This window comes from Lichtheimia ornata, assembly GCF_029851405.1.
Source record: "Lichtheimia ornata isolate CBS 291.66 chromosome Unknown scaffold00011, whole genome shotgun sequence".
Lineage (NCBI taxonomy): Eukaryota > Fungi > Mucoromycota > Mucoromycetes > Mucorales > Lichtheimiaceae > Lichtheimia > Lichtheimia ornata.
Window position 1 is genome coordinate 167,774 of NW_026695331.1, and position 23,886 is coordinate 191,659.

Consider the following 23,886-nt stretch of genomic DNA (forward strand, 5'->3'; position numbering starts at 1 on the left):
GGTAGGCGTCATCAGAGAGACACATCATGCACTGCAACAAATAAATCCGGTCTTGATGAAATAGCATACGCGAGAATATTGACTTGCCAAGAGAACGTTCAAGGTATCCATACAAGTACTTGAGGAATGAGATCCGCCATGGCACCGATAAAAACATTGCTCTGAAGATCCACCGATAGAGACGACTTGCAGGTGGCTGATTTTCAAAACCATGGAAACGGTATCCTTGACAACCACAACTATAAGATAGAGATCGTTTGCTTGCTTCTGAGAAACCCACCCAAATTCAAATGTTGATCTTCGTCTTTCAAAGCAATAGAACTCGCCACTGACAACTGTTGTAAGAAGACCAAATGGACTTTGATGACACCAAGAGAATGTGAAAAGATAGCTGGATGGAATGATGGACCTATAAAAATGCATGTCACTAGTTTATCGCTGAGATAATGGTAACAACACTTAGCCTGTGCCATATGAGAATCCACGACGCCCGTTGCCCCCAGCAACCAAAACCAATTCCCTTGCTTCAACGATGTCGATACAATGACCAATGCTGATACGTAATCTTTCTCCAAAGGAAAGGAGCGATACTTGATGATGAATGCCATGAGAGATGGATACACCTTGACAGCACCAAAAGGACACGTAACATTGTTGTTTGTTGCTGATGTGATACATCCATAAGAGACGTGCACTGCAGAGGGCTGTTGAAATCAATTGGCCAAATAACGAGAACCACCAGATGATCGAGTAAATGCTGTTGACAATAAAGATAGGAATTTTGTTGCTTGTGCTGATATGGTCCACCGACAACAGGCATGCGTATAGTGGGATATCCATCGAAAGGATTGTCGACAACTAGAACCAAAATGAGACGAGATCAAGCCTATGCTTTGCAATCGTCCGTTTGTTGATAAGACCCGCTACGGTGGTACTCGGCTTGAAAGCCATGGAACGACACTTTATGGGCATATGCAGTGAGAAGGTTGAGTAATACTTATACCACCAAAGATAGCATACTTACATGATGCCGAAGAGCCATTACAAAGAGAGACAACGAGACAATCCTTGCTGCCCAAGACCACATGCAAATCGAGAAAGCATTGTGCATCGAAAAGCCCAAACCAGATCCTAGCTGCGGAGTGACGTACATATGGCTAAAGAGCGATGTGAATGGCAATCGTTTTTCATTGGAAATCGAATGCAGCTTGACGATGAATGCCTTGAGGAGATGCATAAATGACCTTGGTCACACCAAAGATGTCAACGCGGACTCTCATTGCTTGTTGATGACATGATCCATCCTTAAGACGCGTATAGTTGTAGAGATCCATCAAAGGAATCGCCAATAACCAGAACCACCAAGAGATAGAAAGCTTGCTGATATCAAAGATATACAAGTTGTTCCTTGCTGCTGATGTGATCAAGCGATAAGAGACCTTCATTTCAGGATGCCCACCGAATTGCCGATAACGAGAAGAACCAGATGATGGGATGAGGGTTGATATGGCACCGAAGATATGCATGCTGTTGTTTGTTGCTGATACAATCCACTCACAAGAGACTTGCATTGGCGGACACTCTTCAGAGAAATCGCCCGTTGCTTGGTAACCAACCACCCGAGACGCAATAAAGGTTGACACCACCAAAGACATAAACATTTCCCCATGGCTGACATGATTCACCTATAAAAGATGCACCATAAACAATTGTCCCGACTCATCCAACAATACTTAGCAATCATAGCTGTGATCTTGTAAGCTCCAAAGCACCAAAAGACAAGCAGCTCTCTGCAATAGTCCCTCTAAATAATGGTAGGCGTTTCAGCAAAGGTCTCCAAAAAGCACGAGAGTCCTACATACCTGAATCACGCAATCATCACCCGCAGACTTGGGAACCAAATAGACCATCAGGATGTAAAGTAATAATAAAAGCGCACAGCCAAAGAAACGTCATAGTACCGGCACTCTCCTGTGGATCGACGCGATGAAGTGCATCAATAGAGATACCATCTTCTCTCTAAAGGCAAGGAGATCAATAGCCGTAAAACGATGGAGCCGTGCGAACAGAGGATGCATTTTTAAATCCCTGAGGCCGCAACGTGAGTCGCACTGTCCCCGGGCACAACATGTAGAGCTCCACAGGAAAGTATAGTACAATGACATCCTTGACGTGCAGCCGTGATAATTATAGTATCGCCGAAAGAGGCTCTGCCACTGTATGGCGCTTGGTAAGTTCACTTGAATCGAACCAATCCCATCATAATGAGCACTCTTACCTTGTGGTATTTCTCAATATCATCTTTGCCTCAAATGAAAACCGTATATCCGTGCCATCCAGTAGGTGCCGCTGCTGTTTCATTGCAAGGCTCGTTAATTAACATGTTTTGCTTTGTAGATCCAATACCACGCATACCATTGAGCCAACCATACAGCATTCTTGCTTTGATATCAATGTCTTGTTGCTGCCAGAGGTACCATCATCCAACATGTTCAACCTACCATAAACGCAATGTGAGATAACAAGTAAAACCAACCCACACGCTTTTGTTGTCACCATACCCAAAAGAAGCAAGGTAAAGACGTCTTGAGAACTCTCATTATGGACTACTCGGTAAGGAAGGCACACGACGCCCTGAACCATGGTGATCACAAGGAATTGCAACCAAATACACCATCCGAAGGCAATACAATAACCAACCTGCAGCGCCAAGGTATGCCGCCATATGTACTATACTCTCATTGGATCCTGAAATTGGCGTCATAAGAGATATCCACCTTCTCTCTGTAGGCAAGGAAATCAATAGCCGCACTTGGATGGAGGCCGTGCGCACAGCGGATGCATTTTTAAATCCCTGAGGCCGCATCTTGAGTCACACTGTTTCCGGGCCAAAATTCCCCAGGAGAGCATAGTACTATACAATGACATCCTCGACGTGCTGATTGATCAAAATAGTATCGCCGAAAGAGGCTCTGCCACTGTATGGCGTTTGGTAAGTCCACTTGAATCCAACCAATCCCATCATAGTGAATACTCTTACCTTGTGGTATTTCTCAATACCATCTTTGCCTCAAATAGAACCGTATATCCATGCCATCCAGTAGGTGCTGCTGCTGCTTCATTGCAAGGCTCGTTAATTAACAGGTTTTGCTTTGTAGATCCAATACCACGCATACATGGATTATCATATTCCAGAATACTTTTCTCCTGGTATGTTGTTGATTTCTTGTATATGTGTATGTGCCATCATGTGCTTATCTATTTGTTATACAGAGGCCCAAGATCTGGTGAATGGTATCCTGCAACTTGATCCAAAGCAACGCTTGACCATCAATCAAATTATGCGACATCCATGGATGAGAACAAGTGATGATGACGAATGTGATAGTGCTCGATGTTCCATGTACTCGGACGTCGATTCGATTTTCTCATCATCAGCAGCTCGACGCGACGATTACGAATACGACTCATTTTCGGATGTATCTTCGAGCCCTGGTACACCTAAACACCAAAGCTGGCATCGTAAGCAACAATCACCCATGCCGAGCATGTTGCAAGAAAAGAGTCGTTTTGTCAACAGCAATCGTCCACCTCGATATTCAGCTCCAACAGTCAGCAGTCGTGCTCGTATCACACAACCTCACCATCATCATCTTTTTCAACATTCAGTGCGATCCTCTTTACCAAGCAGCTTACCATCTGTGAGAGCAGCAGCTAAACGATCGTCATTGGCAGTAGAGGAACCAGCTATGGGACCTATGGAAGAACGTCTTTTTGCAGCTTTAACAGCTGCTGGATTTGATGAAGCTGTGGTACGAAAGATGCGTACGTCGTCGGATTCCGGTAACACGTTGGGTGCCATGTGGCACATGCTTATGGATAATCTCAGCAATCAGCCAAACATCAACGACAACGATAGCACTGCTGTGAATCGATCATTGACAACGCATGGAACAAAACAAGCGGTGTCAGCTGGTACGCAAACCGATGATTCGATTGAGCAACAGCCTGTACGTCGACGACCGGAGCCTATTGTACCTGTAAAACCACCACAGCAACAACAACAACAGCCACAGCAACATCTTGTACCTGAAATAGATCCCAAACCACAGCCAAGTACCAGTACTGGTAAATCGGGATGGTTGTCATCAGTCAAGTCATGGTTCGGTGCTAAGCAACAACAAGAAGATAATGCTAAGCAACCTCCATTCGCTTCATCTTCGACGCCTACACCACAACCCATGCCAAAATTCACTCCTCCCGAATTGACTCGTCCCATGGCAGCTCATAACAAGCCATCCTTGGATAGCTATTACAAGGCAAGTAATGCATTTGGTCCTACGGCTGCACGCCCCATCAATGCAAGAGATCCTGCCAAGATTGCTTTGCCTGCACCACAACCTGTAGCTGTTGAGCTCAACATTGGCCTTGACAAGGTATCTCCACAGCCACATTCTGTTGTTGGACCTCCCCGATCCACCGCTTCCAGTCCTACCGAAGAATCAAGCTCAACGGATGATGATGACGATGATGAAGAAGAAGAGGATGATGATTCTTCCTCTTCTGGATCTTCAGTGGCTACTTTAGAAGATGATGATTGTGGACGACATCCTCATCATACCCCAATTCATCATCACCAAACCACTGAAATGAAGCCTACAACTCCAACACCTTCATCACCCCATCCATCGTCTCTGATTCATGACCAGGAAGCAAAGCAGCACCATGAACAGCAATCTGGTTCTAGATTGGAAGTCCCTGTACCCACACCATACCCCACACGATCTTGGCCATTGGTAAGTCCCCCCATTTTGTGATCATGTTTATGACCCACATCTAATTTTAATTGATTACAGGCTATTCGAGAAAACGGTCCTGCACCTCTTGCTACTGCATCGTCAAAGCGATTCGAATTTGCTGCACCACGATCACGAGCACAACTTGGTTCCTATAATGACTTGGGGCGCCGGAAGCCCTTGGCAGCAAGAGCCATCATAGAAGAAGAGGAGGAAGAAGAATAACTCATTCCCATTCGCTTCATGCAAACCAACCTTTCTGTATACTGATACAATGAGCATACATCAGAAAAAAACAAAGATAATCAGAAAAAAAAACACACCCACTTGTATACATTATTCCCTCTTGCCGTATTACATCATTCACCAAAAAACCTTTTTTTTGCTCGCCGCTCTCACTCTTCTCTCTTAATATTACCTTTAGTATTCTCTTTTTTTTTCCTTTCCTATACACATTTACATACATATCCATTTGTTTTTCTTTCTTTGCGACCCATACATATATACATATTAAACTATTGAGAGTGATAGCATATTGCTTCGAATTGTGGATGGATGTGAAAATGATACATAGAAACTTTCTTTATAACACGCTCTTTGATAATTACAACATCAAACATATTACAAGACCTTGCCCGATTCACTTTTCCGATACTCTAGCTTCTCGACCTTGACTTCATTATCAATCAGCTTGTAGACATAAGTGATCACCACACTGCCTTGGATATCCATGAGCACAAAGGAGGGTATCGGTTCACTGCAAAGAAAGAACCACCCTTATGAGTGACATGCTGCTCATCCTCCACTTGCTCCTTTTCTCTGTCACACTTACATGTTTTCGGGAATGGATGAATAAGCACCTGTGGCACTACCAGGATTGATGAAGAATCGATTGTTGTTTTCAAATGCTTCGAAGCGATGTGTGTGTCCAGTGAGCAGAATGTCGACTTGCATTTGTCTGGCAGTAATATCAAGCGCATCGGCATCACCCCAGGGAACGACTTGATGACCATGTAATACACCTACACGGATAGCACCATGGGTCACCACCTTGGATTGCGGGAAGCTTGAACTCTACATACAAAGTATGAGTGACATCCATCCACGCTCGCCCACACAACCCATACAGTACCTCATCAAAGTCGCCCTTGACAACGATAATGTCGCCTGCAATGGTACGCAAGTAGTCCAATGTCTCCTTGTCGCAGATATTGCCGGTACAAATGATTTGCTGGATTTTGCCAGGCACCTACGGGCAACATGTTACATTCGATAGTCGAGCAATGGGGCGGGGGTGGTTGTGTAGTTGGGCATACCAAAAGCTTCTTGAACTTGGCAGGCAAGTCATGGACGCGATGGGGGATATGCAAGTCGCCAATAACGAGTACTAACTATGACCAAGATGAGTCAATACAAACAAGTCTCTTCATGGCAAGTTCTGTTACCACCATAGTTGTATGTGTGTGTGTGCGTGTGTGTTCGTGAAGAAAGCGACAATGGAACCGAGCCAAGAATCAAGCCTAAAGTAGCCAGCAGTCGGAGTGATGCGTCATGCAAACCACATTTGCTCTTGTACCAGATATTGCAAAGACCAAATGCTCGACTACTCCATCGTAGCAGAAATGCCTCGTTATCGTTCACAAACGCATTTTGCACCCCTTTACAAGCAAACAAGGTAGCCATGTCAAACTACATGTTGCTCGCATGACTCAAGCGCCCACTCGAATACTCACATCAGCAATGACAAGCATCCTATCATATCACATGTAATGCATGAAATAGGTTATTTATCCAAATAAAAAGTAAGCAAGATGAAATCTCTGGTCGTGTGTATGTGCGTGCTTGTTTGAAATAAGCTTTCTATGATGATAATATGGTCTTCTTGTATCTTTCAGGTCATGTCCTTGCCTTATCAGCTTCCGTTTTCTTGAGCGCAGGGTCCTTCAACTTGTTTCGCTGATGCACTTGACGACGATCTATTTCGCTTATCAGTTTTGGATTTTGAAAAGTCAATAAAGCTAGTAGATACAATACCTTGCAAGCCATACAGGTTTTCGATACATTTGGGCATCGAGTGGGAGAAAAGAGACCCTCCCCCACGTCCCATTGGATACGCATGATTACTCCTCTGATAAAGAAAGCACATACAATCTATATCTCACGTTAGCTTTTAGACCATGAAAGAAAGAGTCGTATTTCTACCTTCCCCTAGCAAACTACAATGTTCGTACAATGTGGTTTGTTTTCGTCCATTCGCTTTATCTCCTTGTTCAACTGCGTGTCCTTCTTGCTGTCCAAACACCCCCTTTACAGATGTTTGGGTTGATTCGTGTGTAAAATCAAGAGACCTACAACAAACAACAAAGCAAGTTAATTTGACGATGCCGGCTCATTCACTTTACAATCACATACAGCTCTCTTTGAATGGAAAACTCCCGTAATCTATCATTGTGACTATGCACTGCGGCATGGAAGCCGTATTATCAACCCCATGCAGGCTCTAGTAGAAGTTGCCACCTAATCCAACTTTGTTTATGCATCTCTTGTGGTAGCTACATGAAAAAGGATTGTGAGTATAAGCTTCATCAAGCAGGACGATTGGATCTTACCTTAATAAAAGAGCTAAATATCACAACGACAACAACAACAATGAAGCAGCACTAAAGGGCATCACGAATATCAGTATATGGATCGCTCACAAAGAAAACTATCCACTTTGGCATACTCACATCAACTTGGGATTTGAAAGTGTCAGCAATCAAAGAGTGATACGATGGAAGAAAGAGATGTATAGGAGTAAAATGATATGCGACGACATCCACTCTTGTTTATAAGTGCATGCGTGGGCGTGGGTACATCTTCCTGTGACCACATAGATGATAAATGCTTGTTGGGAATGGTGATTAGCTGATAGATTATTGGGGCGTCTTTCACAAAGAGCCTTGTTGGCGTGGTCGAATCGAATACGCATGCATAAAAAAAGATCTGATATGAACAAGGGAGCAATGTCCATCATCCAGCTGCTATCACAAATCAACTAGCAGTGTGCTCAAATTCCGCATTATTTGAGGATGCTTGCATGAGCGATCGTTTCAGAAAGGGAAGTTGATAGGAATGATGGAGGTGATATAACAGCATCCCCAATTTACAGGCTCGGCAGCTCTCAAACGTACACAGGGTTTGCTATCGCATAAGACCAATCATCCACATCCCAATGACACGATTCGATTATATATAAACAATGATGCTATATGTATTGGTGTGTGTGTGTTATATTGACTATTGATACAAATGCACTCTTAAGCGCCGCCATTCTGTCTCTCAACCACCATCAAACTACCGATGAAAGTCAAGTTCTACGTAATAAAAAGCATTAGACATCCATTCAACAAATCCACACAATCATCCATGTGTCACTTACCATCTTGGATCTAACTTCTACGATATCCTCAGGCACCAAGAAAATAGTAGCTCCAAGCTTACGAGCAATAGAGATGGCAAGTTTGGCATTGTTGAAAGCATCCTCCTCTATAATCATGCAATCAGCACTCGATCCTTGACCCTATTTTCATCCTATCCTTTTACTTACCGGAACGACCAGGGGTTACTAAAGAGTAATCGACATAGCCAGGCTTGAGACCATTTAAGACATCCAAAAAGAAGAGACCTGTGCGAAGGGAAGGATCACGGAAAGATTGCATTCGGCTTTGCTTGCCACCACGTTGCACCATTTCGTTGGCCCAGCGTACCATATCTTGATCGGTCACAGCTCGACCACCCTTGGTGAGTGATTGCAGTGTGTGGATAATGTTTTCGCGCATAAGCTGCCAGACCAAGGCCAATGTCAATGTCCGGGTACCATCAGCAATATCAGCACCTTGGATGCCAACCAATGAGAAACCACGTTCTTGACCAAGATGTACTGCATAATTGGTATTCTCAATCGCCTTGAAACGTGACAAGGGCTGCTTCTTGTTAACCGCCCGCCAGTTGACAAAGTTGGGAATGACCTTATCAAAGGCTTGCAAAAGAATAAGACCATCCTTGAGATCCTCGAACAAGTTGTATACACCAGGATCGACATTGAGACTGTTGAGCCACAAGGTGAACACTACAACCACATCCATTAATATTTGATCCCCTTTTAACACATTCCATGACTTACTTCTTGCTTCACGCTCGCCTTCAGCATCAAATGGTTCAATCTCAGGAGCTTCTTCTTCAGTCAATGGATCAAGACCAGGATGGGTGTTGAACAAGTGAGCCACAAAAGCAAGGTTAAGCTTGGGGTTACCAGCCACCATAGCAGTAGGGGTCAAGTATTTGCGGCATCCAATCTTTTCAGCATTGTCAAGGACCATTTCAGCACGTCGCAAGACATCACGTTCCTGCAAAGGTGCACGAGAGCACGTCTCGGGCTTGAGTTGGTTCAACAAGATAGTGTAGTTTTCACCATCGGCAACATCCTTGCTAAAGTTGTTGACTCTATAGCCGAAATAAAAAAAGGAGGTGTTAAAGCACATTCAATAGCCTATTCCCTTGCATCGTTTTTTTTTACCTTCGTTCCCAATTGGCAGCCTTAAGATGATAATTGAACCAACGCAACAAAATCTGATCAGGAGGCAACTTGAGGAATTCTTCCAAAGTCTCATTCTCCTCCAACAAACGGTATAATTCGGGATGCAACTTGATATCAATCTTGCTCAGCAATCCACGTTTGATGATTTGCCAAATAAGACCAAGAATCAAATGTTCACGGCCTTCAATGAGATCTTGAGAACCAATATTCACCACCGAACAACCAATAGCCTTGGCAGAGTTGACGACAATGTTGTTGTTTTCCACCATCTGGAAGTTGTTGATCTTTTTGTTCTTGGGGACGTTCAAAACACGCTCATCAATAGTGTCAGGCACAGCATCGTTGATCAGCTTTGAAAGAATCAAACCATCTATGTGCATATAAAGATGAGTCACTTTTCCTTTCCTTATACCTTCCCATCCATCCTCAATGCATACCTCGGCATTCATCAAACAACTGCATAGTATCGGTGGGAATGGGCAAACGATTGCCGATATGGACATCACCAGCCATGACGCTGTTGATATGGCGAGTAAATTCGGTACGTTCATCCTCGTTGATGGTGTGAGTAGTGCCGGCGTTGGTTCCATGGACACGAATCTTGTGTTGATGAACATCAAAAGCACCCTTGTTTCGACCTTCCTTCAATTTGGAAGCAAGCTGTTTTACAAAAGTAGCGTCAGCTCCGAAATTCAAAAGCGCTCTTTCATGCGATCACCCCAACCCATCCCAACCACTTGCCGAACATCCAAACAATCATCGTCTTGGCATGGCTGCAGCCCCCCCCCTTTGTCTTTCACTCACACTTACGCTCACTTTTTTCCCGCCAAACCTTGTCCACCCCCCCTGTGCACGGACACCTCCTTCCTATACACACCTCAATAAACTCCTCAGTGTCGATTTTGCTTGTAGCACTGGTTCTCACTTGCTTGAGAGTGGCACGGATCTCATCATAGTTGCTGCTGTAACCACTATCCTTGCAAGCCTTTTGGATCTCGGTTTCATCAAGATAGCCATCACCATCCAAGTCCAACTCGCTAGCAAGTGAAGGAAAGAGAAGGATATTGTTTAGACGCGTGCTTTTGTGGTATAGCTTTTGGTCTGACAATGTCCATTGGGACCATCATCACGTTGAGGTGAAGAGCCAAACTTACTTGAATTGGTCAATGAGGGAGTTGATATCGTTCACCTGCAATGCAGGGTACTTTTTTTGAAGGGTAAATGCGTTGAGGATGGGCATGAGTAAGTGTGGAAAAGGAAAGTGTTCGAAGAAGAGCGCGGGTCAGCTGAACTCGAACCGTGTATTTATATAAAAATACCAAGGCGCCGGACCAAGGAGCGGCATTGTTCCAAACAATATGCGCAGCTGTTATCGAACACGAGTGTAGCATCATTTCATATTACCAGTCATTTACAATATGCCAAGCAAATTCCTGTCATTTCCACTTGCGTTCTACATGATGATGCAACCACCAACCACTTCTTCACATACATACACACCCCCGCCGTCCACCACCACACCACCACGTCGTATCCTAATAATGCCAAGACTACTCTAACGACTTGTTACAATGTTCCCCTCCTTTAACCCTTTAAAATGTAGCATGTAGTCAAACACTAATAGAAGAATGGACCCATTTTCATTGTTCTTTTTCACACTATACCCTTCTTCTTGGATAACATGACACGTTTTGTGACCAACGATGCACTAGCAGCTGCATGTGTTATAAATCACTGACCACACGACATGCTCGAAAACGATCATCCTTATAAAACGTGTGAACCCAAGGATATGGGTCATGAAGGATTCTGCTACGCATCATCTCCTGTAATGTAATGATGATGAAGAATAGGTTACACGATGGTATCTCTCGCAGCTGGATACAACCCCGACGATGACAATGTGCACCAATTTAATTCTTGGCTGTTTGACAATGCAAGACGGGGAGGTTTCCAAGCCATGGGCTTGAGCTCGGTGATTTTACCTCATCCTTGTTTCTGATCAGCAAAGTGCGCGCGAGAGAGAGGGAGGGAGTGCTTCTTTGTGCGCATTTGTTTGTTTACATCCCTTTTTTTTACAACAATGGCACAAAATCCGTTTTCTGATCCAGTGACGCATAATGCTTGGCAACAACAAGAATCGAGTGGACCAAAATATGGAAACGCTTACGAAGAAGATGAAATGAATGCATGGCAAGGTGGTGGATGGAATCCACAAGAGAAAACAGAAGCACATCCTATGGAAACCTATTATTCAGCTGATCCTGCTGCTGCTGCTTCTTCACAATCACCGGGCTACTATCAACAACACCACCAACAACAACCTCCAGCAGGAGATGCATATCAACATGATGGCTCTGGTGGATTCGCACATCAACCTATGGATGCCTACCAATTTGCAGGGACTCGTTATGCTAATCAAGCAGATGATCATGCAGCGTCATCACCATCTACTGCCACTGCAGGTGGTGATAGCGGAAAGCATTTGAGTTCGTATTCACGCGTTGCTACCCATGAACGTGCAACGAAGCAAACTGGCGGGAATGCGCATGATGGAGCAAGTGCTACAGCCGTAGCACACACTGGTCGTCCTTCTGTGAAAAGATTGGGTATACGAGTAGCCCAATTGGTGGCTGCTGTAGGCCATCTTGGATTTGCTGCTGGTGCATCCCCTGTAAGTACATCGTACACACTTGCTCTATGTCACTCATTCTTATTATACGACTAGTTTTCTAATCACGATGTTCCATTCTCTGACAAATCTTGCTTTTATTTCTTATGGGCGGTGGTAAGTACTATTACTACTCCCTCAATGCTGCTTTGATCTCATCATTTTGTATATAGGCTATTCTATCCATGATATGGAGCTTTATCAATATTGGTGTCTATGGTTATCGACTTGTAGCGCATGGTCAAAAGTTGCGGCGTCCTATTTTGATAGCTATCGATGGCGTTATGACTGTATTCTGGGGTGTGGGTACTATAGTTGAAATTGCAAAGTTCAAGTGTCCACCGGGTGGATTTGACAAGTGGTGTGATTTCTACAATGTCAGCATCTTTTTCGGTATGCTGAACTTTGTCATGTATCTCCTCACTCTCTTATGGGACTTTTATGGTGCCGTGAAACGACGATAAAGACACACTCCTCCATATGTACTACTCCTTTATCCACATGCCACATGTACCATTGTAATAGAATACATTCATCCCCTTGATCAAAAGCATTGTATATATATATATTTCCATTATCAAAAAGTAAAATGAGACCATACAACTATTTCTCCTATTCTTCTGCCATGGGACTATCACCCTCATTGTGTTGCTGTTGTTGACGTGGTGATGACAAGTGTACGGTGGCGATGGCATCAGCTAATTCGTTCGTTGCCTTGTGGAGAGCAGCTCTTGCACGGAGACGAGATGAGATGATGGGTATTCGAGAAGGTTTATGCACGTGACCAGATCGATGGTGCTTATGATGCGATGTTGATGATCCCACATGTCGTCGTGATACACTGATGCCGTGGTAATGATGCGTATGCTGTCGAGGGGTATAATGTCGTGTGCGAGAGCGTATGGATGATGACGATGATGCTGTTTGTTGAAGGAGACGATTCAATAGACTAGCATGCTGTTGCATAGTAGTTGATGATGATGATGATGATGGTGACTCTTGTTGTTGCTGTTGTTGGTGATGGTGATCATTATCCATATCGCTACTGCTATTTGTCCTAGCTTGCAATGAGCATGGAAGCTTCCCATGGTGTCGTTTAGCAGCAAACACTGAATCGAGTAAAGAAGCATCTTGGGGTGATGGCGGTGGTGCAGCCAAGAATCGCAACTGCTGCTGTTGCTGCTGCTTGATTGGTTCATGGCGACAAGGATCGGCTTGATCGTTGTGAATGGGAGTGGGTCTCACAAGTGCATTGTCGATAGGAGGTGAATGACGACCATCAAGAACAAAGTCCATTTGATAATGGGGAAAGGATAAAAGTGCAAGAGGAAAGGAATAGGTGGGAAGCGGTGAGAAAGAGCTCAGAAAAGGAAGGTCCTGCTGACACATTTATGCAAGTACACACTTGATTACGACCCTTGTTTCCTCCATCTCTCTCTATGACCCATCCTTTTCGATAACAAGATACTTCAAGATAGTGCTGTTTAATATTGAATAAAATCCACAGACACATCGGCTGCATTAGGTAAAAGAGCTACTTCTCCTTCGCTTCATCTTCGTAATGTGGTGATGCACCAATTTCTTCCTATTACCACTATTAACCAGCAATGTCAGGATACGCGGAAAGTGATACGACTTGCTCTGGTCGACTAGCGACGGCTCTCATGTGTTGCGCAAGCTTTGGTCTTCATTGATAGCTTCCAGCTTGAGGATTTTTCTTCATCCGCAACTCATGATTTCATACCATTAGCGTGCCATAAGTCAATTTGATGTCTGACAATCGTTTCAAGATGATGACTTCGATCATGTAGATAGCATGTTCAAGATGGGCAGTGATGAGGATGATTGTACATATGTACATATCGAGTTACAGGGGGACATTGCGTAGAAGACAATGAAAACAACCATCTTTTCAATAACGAAATTACAAAGGCATCAATAAGGAATGACAATTGGTGACTAGTGTATGATAGCTTTTATGTATGAAGCGATCCACTAAATTACTCCCGCATCGATAAGGTGAGACTGACAACAATTTCGACATGTGCTGCTGCGTGACTCCCACTCAAAGTGCCGCATTGAGTCGTTGGTTGTTCCACTCTTCTTCTTTGTTACAGCATGGAGACTCTGCAAGATGTGTTTCAAGGTGCTGCATCCGTCGATGTCAATCAAGTCGAATACTCAGTCTATCTGCCATGCAAGCAAGATCCCAAGGCCATGATGGAGTTTGTGCAGGAGACGCTCGCCATGATCCGATCGATCGTGCAACCTTTCACCGACAAGTACTTGTGGCAAAAGGATCAGTTCCATTTGGCAATCGTACAAGAGAATGGTATGAAGGGTGTTGTTCATGGACCTTCATAGCTTGAAGCTAACGTGGATATCATAGATCCTAGCTATCCGTTTCTGCATGGCACCACGAGGTTTGGCGACTGTATCCAGGACGAGTGGTTCATTGTATTCCTGCTACGACACATCACATTGCATATTGAAGGAGCAGTGGCGACTGTCTATGACAATGATGGCGATGTGTTATTGATTGAAGCAGCTATGGCACTACCAACATGGCTTGATCCTAGCAACAGTGAGCATCGTGTGGGAATATATCAAGGCAAAGCACACATCATCCCTTTACCACGCACTCCAGCTGAATTGATGCAAATACCTGCCAAATTGACCATTGAGCGTGCCATTGACATTATTCGACAACCCATGATATCCACCGTGGCAGAGGATGGTGTTCAACAAGCTATTGAGGATCGATTGATTGATAAGCCAGAGTTACATCGTGCTCGTTGCACTTTACCATCACGCGCTGCCTATGTTTTACTACGACATCCACAATTGTTACCATTGGCAGTGGAGGCATTTTATCTACGTGATCCAGCAGGTCTTAAGGCATGTGCAGCAATGTCGACATTCCCACCAATATCATCCACCAAAGTTCTATTGCCATTCACAAGAACCACCTATGCTCAGACCGTGAGCCAAAAGTTTTATGCACCAAAAGCATTTCGCCTACCGCCTGTATCACAAAAGAAAGAGTATCATGCTGCCGAACTTGGTATGAAGGTTGCATGTGGCCTTGAGATGTTATATCATGAACACCGTGGTGATGAAGCGAGTCAGCAAGAAACGACAATGACACCTGAACGTCAATCCGCATTCAAACAATTCTTGACACGTCTTACACGACTTGGATATTTTCGCAATGAACGACCAGGCTCACGTTTACATAAGCAACTCACTGAGCAAGCACGTCAGCAATTCTTGCAATCGGTGGCTTCCAAGGAGGATGTAGAGGCGGGTAGTTATGTGTTCCCCAATGTGCGACAAACCATCGATGATACCCTGGACACCTTTTCTGAACAATCTCTCAAAGACGTGTTGGAGGCACAAAAGGATGAGGTGGAGGATGATGAAAGCTGGATGAATGTGGATCCCAAACAACTGGAAGAGCTTCTTATGCAACGCATGGGTCGAATGCAAGAACAAATATTCAATGAAGAAGCTCTCGATGGCGAGAATGTGGATCTTGACAAGATGATGGGCCAATTTGAGCAATTCATTGAAGGCAGCAAGAGTGGTTTGGAGGGTGTCAACTTTCCTGGGTAAGTGACATTGTGGATATGGCATTGGGGAATGGGTTATTAACTCGTTTTTCCCTTTAGTGAGGATGATGAGAGTGATCAGGATGATAGCGATTATGATGAAGAAGATGAAGAAGAAGGTGATATCTCATTTGACGCTGAACGATTCATGAGCATCCTCAAGAGTGCACTGGGTGAACCTATGCAGGGAGCTTCATCCGAGGAACAACAACAACCCAAGCAAGCAAATGAAGCACCATCAACACAATCACCTGAGCAACCTGATGAAAAGGAAAGAGACTTGGCAAAGATGATGCAAGAGATGGATTTGGAAGTTGGCAGTCATGAAAAAATTGGTGCCTCCTTTGCCAAACATGACGACGAAGATGAGAATGCGCCTGTGGATGTGTCATTGAATTTGGTCAAAAATGTGCTTGAGAGCTACAAGAGCCAGCAAGGTCTTCCTGGTCCAGCAGGCAATATCCTTGGCCAATTTGGCATTGTTCTTCCAGCTGATGAGGACGATGAATAGTCACGTGATTCCCATTTCCTTGTAACATATACTCTTCCTTAATTTAGTAGACCTGTATATAAAAAAAGTTAACAATCAAAGTTATTCGCAAGTAGTTATTTAATTTCGGTGCTATGGGGTCTATTGAGCAACCAACATCATGGAGCAGCGCACTGGTTTCCCCCCCCTCACGCATCAACGTTATTACGTCCGCCAATCAAAAGTGCTCCACCCATCTCGATCGTCTAGCTCCCCACTATCCGCGCCATCTGCCAACATTAATTTGCCCATTCGACGTAAAATCGTTTTGTAACCAGCAATGCTCATTCATTGATATCGCATATAAAGAAACCTTCAGCGCCAATTTCCTCTCACTACAAATGAGCAATCAAACGTCATGTGCAACATTGATGTTGTTGTCTGCTGCTGTAACGCAGACAAAGTTGTTTTCTTCGTTCACTAAGGAGAGACCTGTTATCACTTGTTGAGGAATTGTTCACCGCATCCATCCACTAGTGCATCAGTACATACACTCATCCCTAGCAATGCCTCCTGAAATACCTACCTCCCTTCCTCAAGAATATAAAAACCCATAATAGTAGATCATTTTCCTAAACAACCCCTCTTTTTCTCTCTCTCTTTATCTCTCGTCAACATCCAACATCCTTCTACATCATCACAAACGTTCGTGTTACCAACATGAGATTCCTATCATTCACATTGATCTTCCTGCTTGCTGTTGCCTGTATGGTCAATGCACGTCCTGCTGGTGACGCTCTCAGCGATACTCTTAAACAAATCGTTGATGCTGTAAACAAGCTATTTTCTGGGAAGGCTACGTGGTTTCGGCCCAAGACTGAGGGCGGCGAGATAGGAAGTTGTGGACCAAAGGAAAGCGATCATGACATGATTGTTGCTTTGGTAACTATAGCTTTGGAAAGCATATATCATCGGCATGAATGTAACACACGTCATCTTTAGAACAAGGAACAATATGGCGATCTGGATGCCAAGAGCTCTTGGTGCGGCAAAAAAGTGCTTATTATGAGTGGAGATAAATGGGTAGATGCCGTAATTACTGATGCATGCCCTGGTTGCGCCAAGTGTAAGTTAAATCGAGGAACATTACAACCCCAACTATGATAGACTAAATATATTACCCCTCCCTTCGTTCTCAATATCCACACTCCCTATCTCAATCTATGTAGATTCACTTGATTTGACACCTGCAGTTTTCAAAAAGCTTGCGGATCTCGACAAAGGCGTGCTGCCCATCACATGGTGTGTGATTGGTGAGAAAGGTTGCAAGATACCAGGCAAGGGTGGCAGTAGCAAAAAGCATGGCAAAGGCAAAGGCGATGATGAAGATGACGAGAACACCTAAATATAACATCAACCTGTTTACCAACCACCACGTTATCTTCATCCACAACCAATCTTGTTGTACGATTACCCTACTCAAAAAACCAACTATACACCGCTTTTCAATGATACCTCCAATGCTTGTTACCCGGATACTACGACGTTGATCAAATCTCCTATTTTCCTTGTCCCTTGCTGAATACCTGCATGTGTCGTGTGATGTGCAAAATGCTCTGCTGCTATGCTCAAGAGCAGTAAAGGAATCTATGGTAGCAGAAGCAACAAATCCACAACCCATGACCATTCATACCACATTTGATCTCTTCTTTTTCACTCCTTTTCTCCCCTTGTCCCCTTTTCTTTGTTTCGCTCTTTGCAGTACTACTTGTTTTTGCACATTTGCATAAAGCCGTTCATATTAGCTTGTTATATCCAGTAATACATTTTACCTTTTGCTACCATACCAATCGCTTCATTCACGATGATGACGATGGCGGGCTTGTTGTGTTTTGCATTCAAGTATCACAAATGCAGCATTATGCAAGACGATTAGGGAGGCACCAGCAGCACCAAGAAAGCTTAAACAACCTTGTGGAATCTGGCAACCAAAACATCCACCCACTCCCGATTCTACAAGCCTGTTCGAATTGTCAGGTTGGGAAGCATGTTTGGGGCTTGTCAATGGGAGGGCAGGGGGGTTTGCAAACATGCATATTGTAGCCTACGTAAAGCAGCATGACGACGGCCATTTGTTGTTGCCTGGCAGATCACACCAACAACAATGGTACTACATAGCAACGCCATGTTGCTATGATACGCTTCTTTCCTTCCCAATACCGGTAATACTATTATCATGTTTCCCACCCATCCCATGTGCCCGCCAACATTCTCTTTTTCTTTGTGTACAACCATGAAAATTGTGTGGTCGATCACATTGATCGATTGTGCGTCATATGCTCATCCTTTTCTGGAATACTACCCGACACGTTATGTTGACCGTCCCATCGGCATTTGCTTTATGATACAAATCGGATCACGTAAAAAAGTGTCGGTGTCAGATTCATCCCCGTGGACCAATGAAAAGGGCATTGCTTACGAAACAACGATAGAAAATCAGATGCGGAGCCCATTAACATGTTTCTCTTTTTGGGCAATTGAAAAGGCTCTCATCTGTGATACCGTGACACTTTTGTGTATATGTTGCGCTTGGGGGGTGTATAAGTGAACAACTGACGACGACCACAACGCCACCATGAATGTCCTTTGTGCTACATTCCTCATATTACTATGAGACTTTACGTGTAGAAAAAAAGAAAATGATGATAGCAAAGACGTAATGTATTGTTGCTTGTTGACTTTTTCCAAGCTATTATGTCATACCTCTCTTTGCTTTTGGATTCTCGATACTTCACCTCCCAAAACGGCAGGTGGCAATATTGGCTAAAGACGTATCGTTCGAGACCACCTTTTAATCACACGGGCTTGGCAAAGTATCCACAAGGTTGTCCAATAGAGTTTTTATGCTGGTTTTGATTATAGGGTGGCGTGGTGGGAACCCCATTTCACACATTGTTGCATATAGGTCAGGTGCCAAATTTTCGGATCGACCGAGACATTCAGGGCCTATTGTTCTTTATTCCCCCCGGATGGCCCTGTAAAGAGTTTTGGTGATGATTTAGAAACATGGCCATCGAAAATGACGCATAAGAATTTTCCATGTGGATCACTTTGTTTCGCGGTGGTATGGGTCGCCAATACAACTTTATGCTTTTCAATCCGATCATCAGCATTCGGGATGCACACACATGGCATTACACAAACGACGATGGAAACACTGTGTAACCTCACTTCTTTTTGGTTTAGTCCTGTCGATCCCACATTCATTTCACCATTGGGTGCCACTCTTTTCTGGACACTGTCACCACTCTCAAATCCATGCACTTGCTTTTCTTAGCATGGCCTGTTGACTTGCCTAAATGTTAAGGGTAGCCATCGGTAATAGCAAGCCCGTGCATAATTGGTCACACCTAAAGATATCGCATTTCCCGCCCTCATGTGCATTAGCCAACATGCACATACCCAACCCCCCGAGTTTGACTCCGGGATTCTAAAAAGTCATCAGGAACGATAACAAAAACACATACCGAGAGGCTTCAGCTCCCCCCTTGAAATAAGGATTGCAGCAACGTATAGTGGGCCGATGTCACGAATGCTGAGATCGTACCATCGTTTGCAGCTTTCATGCACGTGTTCTTCCATCCTCATCCAATGATGTCGACTTCAGTTTTTCTCTTGCTGCAATAGCAATCCTTATGGCCTCCTTAATGCAGGTGGCAACCTTTTTTTCTTCAATCCTTTCTCAGCCATGGAAACTTGATTCAAGGTCATCCAACGCCATCAAGTATTGTATGGGAGATCTCAATCCTCGTTCCTAAAGTAGTGGATGGTAACCATGCGAAGATGGCTATGTTGCTATCCAGCTATGAAAAGCGATACTTGCTGATACTAGGATTTGCTTTAATGAATCATGGTATGTTGTTTTGCTTTGCATTCATGGGAACAAGCTTAGCATCACGCATGATAGCAAATACACATCCACCTACCTGCCACAGATATTGAACGTGTCGATCACTTATTACCATCTCAACGGCTTGCAACGATAATTAGCTTTCGATTTCCAAAAGTAGCTATGTGCAAATGATGGCTTTGTTTCATTCTACACGTTAAACCTCACCTTATCAAACTTTGTTTATTTACCGTTGTATGTCATCACCAGCAAAGTCATTTCTCTTCGTCATCAAGCGTATAAGTTTTTAGCCAAGCTACATGATAGCAATGATTGCCCAATGAACAAAAACGTATACAAAACCAAGAATAGAGGACAAAAGCAGGCATGAACTTTTATATAGTGATCATCAACATGAGCTCATGATCATTTCAACAATCGAGAAATTCAAAACATACATATATGAGAGAGAAGGAAAGGAAATGGAAAAGATAAAAAGAAGCGATAGCGTGTTGTTACAAACGAAGGATGGCTTCTAAACGACTTGCCACTTGATGTCAAGTTCACCGGTATCCAAGTCACCCAACTTCTCGAACACGGTTGGTGTCATATCCAAGTCGCCGAATTTGCATTCTGGGCAGGCATCCTAGAGAAAGAAAAGTCGTTAAGAATGAAAAGATCAACCAGCAAAAATAGTACCCTACATACCTGGATGGTAGCTTGGACGCTTTTTGAGCCAACAGTAATCTTCACTTTTTTGCCACACCATGGGCTCTTTTCGGATGTATCGCCATATTGCTCTGAATTCAAGGCCACAATGAGATCGTCGTCTTTAGTTGAAGTCTCGCATGCGCCTTCATCAGTGGTGCTAAAGAAGGTACCAGTTCCTGAAAACGTCTTTCCAGATGATGGGCCACCAGAGGAGGATGAGGAGGATGAGGAGGATGAACCACTCTTGTCACCTTTCTTGCCACCTTTCTTGCTATCATCACTACTATCACTGCTATCACTGCTATCATCGTCGTCGTCGTCATCGTCATCATCATCATCGTCGTCTCGCTTGTAAAGATCACCACTTGCAGAGCCAGCTGCTTGTAAATCAGCATGTTGCTTGTCACCAGTGACAGCAAAAGAGGGAATGGAAGGGGCAGCGTTGGAACGGCCTGCGTTCAAATCAGAGGCAGCTTGAGATGTCACGAGATCAAGATGTTGTCTATAGTGCAAGATTGCAGCAGCATCAGCCGTTGAGCTAGAGGACCAGCCACCCAGGGTAACGATAGCAACAGCAGCAGCAATAGCAAAGCACTTCATGTTATACAAGATCGATCAAGCGAACCAGCGCAAAAAGATAAAAGAAAAAGAATAAAAGACTAATTCATTTCGCTGTCTTTTCACATTATATAAACGACGCGCGATAAAAGGCACCAAAAGATGAGCCATCGATGATTAGCTTGGTTACTTTTGGCAAGTATCCAATATCAAAGATTTGCAAGCGATCGGTGTATGTACCTTTAGACATTGAGTGATCGCTGTTATTTCGTGTAGTGTGGGTGGGGTGAATAAACAAGTGAAACAATGTCAATGGCAATTGCTGGTTTGATTAGATGGGGGGAGCGTGTGGGAAGTGAAAGGGGATCGCCGTGTCGCGTTGCACAAGAAAATGGCCTCCAGGCTCGGGTAACCAACCCAAAAATATTGAAATGAAACAGGCGAAGCATGTCTTTTTCTCCGTATGACTTCACCCACACCAACCACTCATGCCAGAGAAAAAGGGAGAAGCCCGCCGCCGCTCGTCGATCTTTTTGTCTCGCTTCACACTCACACAGCTTACACATACACACCCACACACCCACACACACTCACACAACGAAAGTTGTGTTCCCGAAAAGCAAAAAGTCACTGACGTCATGCCCTAACTCCGATGCCTGAATAGAAAGCTGTTATAAAATACCATCTCCCCCCTCTTTTTGCTCTTGGTTTTTTCTGCACAATCACTCTCATCCTCTTTTTCTTTTCTTTTATTATTCACCTATGATGATGTATCCACAACAAAGCAGCTTGTTGAGTCGTCGACAGCAACAAAATAGCTACTTGCAACAGCTTGAGTTGCCTCCCTTGTCACAGCTTTTACCCACTTCATCTTCCTCCACGGTCCCTGTCCCTGCAAACAACACATCCTCATCATCCATTGCAGTATCAGCAGCGGCTGCTCCAATTGATTCTAACTCTGTAACCTCTACCTCAACGTCACCATCCAATCCCATTTTGACAACTACCACTGCTACATCGGAGGGTGTATCAGCCATCGCACCTGCCACAGCAACAACAACATCCCAACCACAAACAACCGATGCATCAGCAGCAATAGCTGCAGCGGCAGCAGCTGCATCCAATATGACAAGCAACCCTGTGTACTTTTATCCACCATTGCTGCTTCCACAACAAGCTGCAGGAGCACCCGAGTTGATGATGCCTGGTTTTATGCCTGCAGCGGCACCCAATCCTGCCATGCCTAATGGAACAATGAATCCACAAGCACCGACAACGACGATGGGTGGTCATTCCGATTCATCCGATAAAGTCTATTCATTCGTGTCGATCCCTGGCACCACCCAAAAGAAGCGTCCAAGGAGACGTTTCGATGAAATTGAACGTTTGTACCACTGCAACTGGCCTGGGTGTACTAAGGTATGTATGGGATTGTGATTGGGGGGGAGTAATGGAGAAAAGGATCTTTTGATCGAAACAACATATACTCATTCTTGAATGCTTATATAGGCTTATGGTACTTTGAATCATCTTAATGCCCATGTGAGCATGCAAAAACATGTAAGTTGGTCGTTTGGTCTATAGGAGAAAAAGGAATTGGATGCTGATTGTATACTTTTACAGGGTCCTAAACGACATCCATCCGAATTCAAGGAGATGCGCAAGGAATGGCGACGACAGAAAAAAGAGCGGGAAGCTGCAGCAAAGAAACTAAAGGAGGAAGCCATGTTGCAATTCCAACTTCAACAACAAGAACAAGCTATGGCTGCCATGACAGCAGCGGCTGCCATGGGTACCACTTTTCCGGCCGTGTCCGCTGCAGCAACGACAAACGCAGCAGCAGCAGCAACCATTGCTGCTACAACTACCCCATCTACTACTACGATCCCTCCATCTATTACTTATCATGATCCACTCACTGGTTTTTATTGATTTATTCATTCATTCATCATTTGTACACACTCTTGACACCATCCCCCCACCTATTGTGCATACCTCTTTTTTTTCTCATTTTCGATGCTGGCATCTCTTCCTTCGTACCCAAACTTCTATAGCCTTTTACTTCACGCCATATACGCTCCTTTTGTTTGTATAACGTCATCCGTTCATACCACTACCTTTTGTATAAAAAAGTATGAGATTTCTTAAAAGATGATGTTGATGATCATTTTTCATGTGATACAAAACAATAACACACCCCCAATGCCCCGAGTCAAAAGGGGGATAGTACAAAACCATATGCTATCACACAAAATGCGTGCGCGTCTCACTGTACTCTCGTTCTTTCTCTGGTCGCTCGCTCTGTATGCTTTTGCATAGGGTTTCCATGCACCGAACAGCGACGTCTTGTTCTCCCCCAAGATAAACTTGGCACTTGTCGACATGTGGAATGGTCACCCAGCTTGTCGGGTATCTTTCCCCCGCTGTGACAACATATGCGTCAGCATTTGATACTAATGTGCCCATCTTTTTCCAATACGCATCAACCCCCCATGTCTATGTGTGTGTTTTTTTCTCATCGGTTCCACATCGTGTCTCAAGAGTAAGGATGCATGCGTGTGTGGTGGTGGAAGCTGATGAGGATGGGGGTGAAAGAATTGGG

At 44.1% G+C, this 23,886-nt stretch overlaps 10 protein-coding genes across 10 annotated transcripts; 5 read left to right on the top strand and 5 right to left on the bottom strand.

The window, feature by feature from the left end:
• Window positions 1–1,187: 1,187 nt before the first annotated feature.
• O0I10_003396 (uncharacterized protein) lies at window positions 1,188–1,910 on the bottom strand (the record flags this gene model as incomplete). Its single annotated transcript, XM_058483467.1, has 3 exons — window positions 1,188–1,671; window positions 1,734–1,804; window positions 1,863–1,910. The coding sequence occupies 3 exons, from the start codon at window positions 1,908–1,910 to the stop codon at window positions 1,188–1,190; spliced, it is 603 nt and encodes a 200-aa protein (XP_058345666.1).
• Window positions 1,911–2,158: 248 nt separating this feature from the next.
• O0I10_003397 (uncharacterized protein) lies at window positions 2,159–5,021 on the top strand (the record flags this gene model as incomplete). Its single annotated transcript, XM_058483468.1, has 4 exons — window positions 2,159–2,230; window positions 3,159–3,210; window positions 3,274–4,796; window positions 4,857–5,021. 4 exons carry the CDS (start codon window positions 2,159–2,161, stop codon window positions 5,019–5,021), a joined length of 1,812 nt encoding a protein of 603 aa, XP_058345667.1.
• A 396-nt stretch (window positions 5,022–5,417) lies between these two features.
• O0I10_003398 (uncharacterized protein) lies at window positions 5,418–6,247 on the bottom strand (the record flags this gene model as incomplete). The annotated part of the gene is made up of 5 exons (XM_058483469.1): window positions 5,418–5,553; window positions 5,629–5,870; window positions 5,929–6,045; window positions 6,113–6,187; window positions 6,242–6,247. The coding sequence occupies 5 exons, from the start codon at window positions 6,245–6,247 to the stop codon at window positions 5,418–5,420; spliced, it is 576 nt and encodes a 191-aa protein (XP_058345668.1).
• A 1,848-nt stretch (window positions 6,248–8,095) lies between these two features.
• Window positions 8,096–10,615, bottom strand: O0I10_003399 (uncharacterized protein; the record flags this gene model as incomplete). Its single annotated transcript, XM_058483470.1, has 8 exons — window positions 8,096–8,152; window positions 8,218–8,324; window positions 8,386–8,907; window positions 8,962–9,281; window positions 9,355–9,745; window positions 9,813–10,035; window positions 10,253–10,412; window positions 10,530–10,615. The coding sequence occupies 8 exons, from the start codon at window positions 10,613–10,615 to the stop codon at window positions 8,096–8,098; spliced, it is 1,866 nt and encodes a 621-aa protein (XP_058345669.1).
• Window positions 10,616–11,458: 843 nt separating this feature from the next.
• O0I10_003400 (uncharacterized protein) lies at window positions 11,459–12,510 on the top strand (the record flags this gene model as incomplete). Its single annotated transcript, XM_058483471.1, has 3 exons — window positions 11,459–12,049; window positions 12,104–12,163; window positions 12,220–12,510. 3 exons carry the CDS (start codon window positions 11,459–11,461, stop codon window positions 12,508–12,510), a joined length of 942 nt encoding a protein of 313 aa, XP_058345670.1.
• Window positions 12,511–12,658: 148 nt separating this feature from the next.
• On the bottom strand, window positions 12,659–13,342 carry O0I10_003401 (uncharacterized protein; the record flags this gene model as incomplete). Its single annotated transcript, XM_058483472.1, has 1 exon — window positions 12,659–13,342. The coding sequence occupies one exon, from the start codon at window positions 13,340–13,342 to the stop codon at window positions 12,659–12,661; it is 684 nt and encodes a 227-aa protein (XP_058345671.1).
• Window positions 13,343–14,164: 822 nt separating this feature from the next.
• O0I10_003402 (uncharacterized protein) lies at window positions 14,165–16,168 on the top strand (the record flags this gene model as incomplete). Its single annotated transcript, XM_058483473.1, has 3 exons — window positions 14,165–14,378; window positions 14,436–15,657; window positions 15,718–16,168. The coding sequence occupies 3 exons, from the start codon at window positions 14,165–14,167 to the stop codon at window positions 16,166–16,168; spliced, it is 1,887 nt and encodes a 628-aa protein (XP_058345672.1).
• Window positions 16,169–16,846: 678 nt separating this feature from the next.
• O0I10_003403 (uncharacterized protein) lies at window positions 16,847–17,531 on the top strand (the record flags this gene model as incomplete). The annotated part of the gene is made up of 3 exons (XM_058483474.1): window positions 16,847–17,068; window positions 17,129–17,252; window positions 17,356–17,531. The coding sequence occupies 3 exons, from the start codon at window positions 16,847–16,849 to the stop codon at window positions 17,529–17,531; spliced, it is 522 nt and encodes a 173-aa protein (XP_058345673.1).
• Window positions 17,532–20,550: 3,019 nt separating this feature from the next.
• Window positions 20,551–21,326, bottom strand: O0I10_003404 (uncharacterized protein; the record flags this gene model as incomplete). Its single annotated transcript, XM_058483475.1, has 2 exons — window positions 20,551–20,661; window positions 20,724–21,326. 2 exons carry the CDS (start codon window positions 21,324–21,326, stop codon window positions 20,551–20,553), a joined length of 714 nt encoding a protein of 237 aa, XP_058345674.1.
• Window positions 21,327–22,046: 720 nt separating this feature from the next.
• O0I10_003405 (uncharacterized protein) lies at window positions 22,047–23,216 on the top strand (the record flags this gene model as incomplete). Its single annotated transcript, XM_058483476.1, has 3 exons — window positions 22,047–22,703; window positions 22,794–22,844; window positions 22,908–23,216. 3 exons carry the CDS (start codon window positions 22,047–22,049, stop codon window positions 23,214–23,216), a joined length of 1,017 nt encoding a protein of 338 aa, XP_058345675.1.
• Window positions 23,217–23,886: the final 670 nt, after the last annotated feature.